At 38.5% G+C, this 2,913-nt stretch overlaps 1 protein-coding gene across 1 annotated transcript in view; it reads left to right on the top strand.

The window, feature by feature from the left end:
* Positions 1 to 1,535: 1,535 nt before the first annotated feature.
* LOC108785133 (opsin-5-like) overlaps positions 1,536 to 2,913 on the top strand; it is a 13,755-nt gene continuing 12,377 nt past the window's right edge. Inside the window, exon 1 of the mRNA XM_018554149.1 lies at positions 1,536 to 1,644. Coding sequence (XP_018409651.1) covers positions 1,536 to 1,644 — 109 coding nt within the window. The remainder of the gene's footprint in view (positions 1,645 to 2,913) is intronic.

The raw sequence follows: 2,913 nt of genomic DNA, 5'->3' as shown, positions 1-2,913 counted from the left end.
ACTAATGCTTTCTTTGCATCAGTGGAGAGGAGAATACACAGTGTTGCAGTCAACTGGGCTGAGTGGACGATATTCAGCGCCTTAGTGGTGTTGTCTGTGGCCTCTCTAGTAGGTACGAATCTGACCCGGTCTGGGTGGATCAGGTTGCACAAGTATAGTAGAAGATGGAGTTAGAGGATTTTAAAGAACAACTTGTTATCCATGTTTAACGGGGAGATGGGCCTGTAACTAGTACTAAGAGATGGAAATACCTCCCATAAAGAATTAAGTGCTTCAAGAACAGGAGCGGCGAGGAGAGGTAAGAACTTTTTTTGGTACAAAATGGAAAAGCCATCAGGGTCTGATGTCTTGCCAGTCAGGGATAGTTTGACAGCGTTATTCAGCTTAAGAGATGTGATAGGAGCCACCAAGAGAAATTGGGTATTTTGGTCGAAAGAGAGAAGACCAAACTGTTGCAGATTCTCCCAGATATGGTCCATATGAGAAGAGGACCTGTCTGTGGGTAGGTTGCAAAGGTCCCTATAGTAATCACTAATGCTTTCGAATAATCAGAGGGCAGGGTATGCTTAGTACCGCAGCAGTGGAAATGAAAGAAACGCGGCATAGTGCCAGCGAAGAGCCTTAGCCAAGAACTTACTACACTATAGCCTTTACCTTGGCTAGGCATAAGAACTTTAGCTGCTCCTGTAACGTACCCGGTTTTGCTCTGACTGGTTGGCTGACCTGGAACCACTGTTGCAGAAATCTCGCTGGCAACTTCCCCAACACACATAAGAATCCATTGGATGATTTAATCCATCAGCATCTGCAAAAATGTATATATTAAACTGGGTAGACTTAAGATCTATGATAATCAACGTAAGTATTATTTCAGGAGAATGCTGTTTCAATAAATTCCCTGTATGATTCACCTGTTTCTATATATGAATAGATCCTACCAGGCAATACTGTATTTTGCTGCCAGGGACTATGGCCCAGTCACACCAGTCCAGTATAGAGGACACCATGGCACATTGGTTTGGGTAGCTTGCCTTTAATACAAAGACAGGATATTGCCTATTTGCAATGTAAACAAGAACTTCAAGCGGTTTGTGCTGGTTTGTAGAGTGGTTCAAAGTGAGTAATTTATCAGCCTTTAAATTAAGGGGCATATGGGAGTATATCACCATTAAAAGGAGAGCAACACTTTTGACAAGCATATTTGAGAAAAAGTGAATGCTCTTGTATACGTTAATTGTTTGTTTGTTTTTTCCACTTTTAGAAATGCTATGTTCCATCTGTTTTCTTCAGAGAATTTCTTGAAAATTGTCAAGAATGCCACTGATCATTTAATGGGGAGCATGGTGTTTGGGGCCTCTTCACTATAGCCATGGTTTAGTGAGTGAATTAACTTCATTCATTAGGTTATGCTTTTTAGACACAGATTATCCGTTGTGCTGAAAGCCAGTTCACCGGAAGCTTTCACATGATTAAAGTTTGGCTTACAATCCTTGAACGTAAAAGAGTTACCAGAGCCAGACGCACAAGGAAAGATCATGGATGTGGTCCTGAAAGACAGCTCCTTCCTGCAGACCAACAGTTCCAGTGGTGTCCGAGCCTCTAGTGATGGGGAGACAGTGATAGGTGCTTATTTGCTGCTCCTAGGTAAGAAAGAAAAAAAAAACATTTGTTGGCTGATGCTATTCTTACAAAAAAAGTTTTAAAAAATCATAAGCATAGAATTGTAGCATTGGGTTTGAATGGACTAACCCTATTGTTTTGCTACTAGTGAAATAATAACTGAAATGCAAATGTATATACAGATATTAGATGTCACCAATCTTGCTAGAATTGCCAGGATTAGGTAACAAAAAGCATATCTATCTGGCTCCATGAACTTCAGAAGAGACCCTCAGGGCTAATTTTATGAAAGAAAAGGCTGTTGGTGGTTTGACTCTTTCTGCACAACCCAAGACACATGGACTGCCAAGAATCTTCATTGCACATAGATATGCATTTTATTGTATATGTGTATATTCTATGAGGGGAATTTATCAAGACTGGAGCAGACAAAATCTGGAGCAGCTGTGCATGGCAACCAATCAGCTTCTCTCTTTCATTTTCAAATCTTAGATGAACAAACTGAAGAGAGAAGCTGATTGGTTGCCATGCACAGCTACTCCAGATTTTGTCTGCTCCAGTTTTGATTAATTCCCCCCTATGTGTTTTTATATCAGTTGCCAGTTAGATATTTTTGATGATGTCTGTTTATAGACCTATGTTTGTGTGTTCCTTTACACACAAATAAGACATCCATCTGTAAGCTACATATAGGTTAGAAGTAGTTACACAGATCTCACCTACTGAATGGACCTGTGTCTTTATACAACCTTAACAACTATGTAACTGTGTAACTATCTATCTCATTTAGAAATGGAAGGAAATTGTATTATATATGATTGTTGAGTAAGAATGTAGTTGTGATGTCAAGATTGACTCTTCCCCACCAGAGTCTGAATATCTCCTTTACCTGTATCTATCATGGGGTAGTAACGATAATTCCTAGGTGTTTAAACGTATTTATTGGTGATAAAGTAAAATCTTCTACTAACATTTTTTGGATTGCTGTAGATTATTGAAATTTTTAATCAGGTAATGTTGATAGACAGTTCATAAAATGCATAATACTGCCATGTACTAGAAACGAATATTGAAATATTGATTTGTTATTTATTAAACATGCATAGTATTGTGTATATATATAGAGAGAGAGAGAAATCCAAAGTAGAGTTATGGAGATAAGTCAAACCATCAGGATCCATCCAAACATATGACAATAAAATGCTGATGTTTGATTTATCTCCACTGTAAAACCCACAAGTGCCTCTATATCTACTTTGGATTTGTATGGATGTATGGATATATATATATATA

Source organism: Nanorana parkeri, unplaced genomic scaffold, assembly GCF_000935625.1.
Source record: "Nanorana parkeri isolate BGI_ZX_2015 unplaced genomic scaffold, ASM93562v1 scaffold144, whole genome shotgun sequence".
Lineage (NCBI taxonomy): Eukaryota > Metazoa > Chordata > Amphibia > Anura > Dicroglossidae > Nanorana > Nanorana parkeri.
Note: the sequence above shows the minus strand (reverse complement) of the source record. Positions and strands in the feature narration are given on the sequence as shown.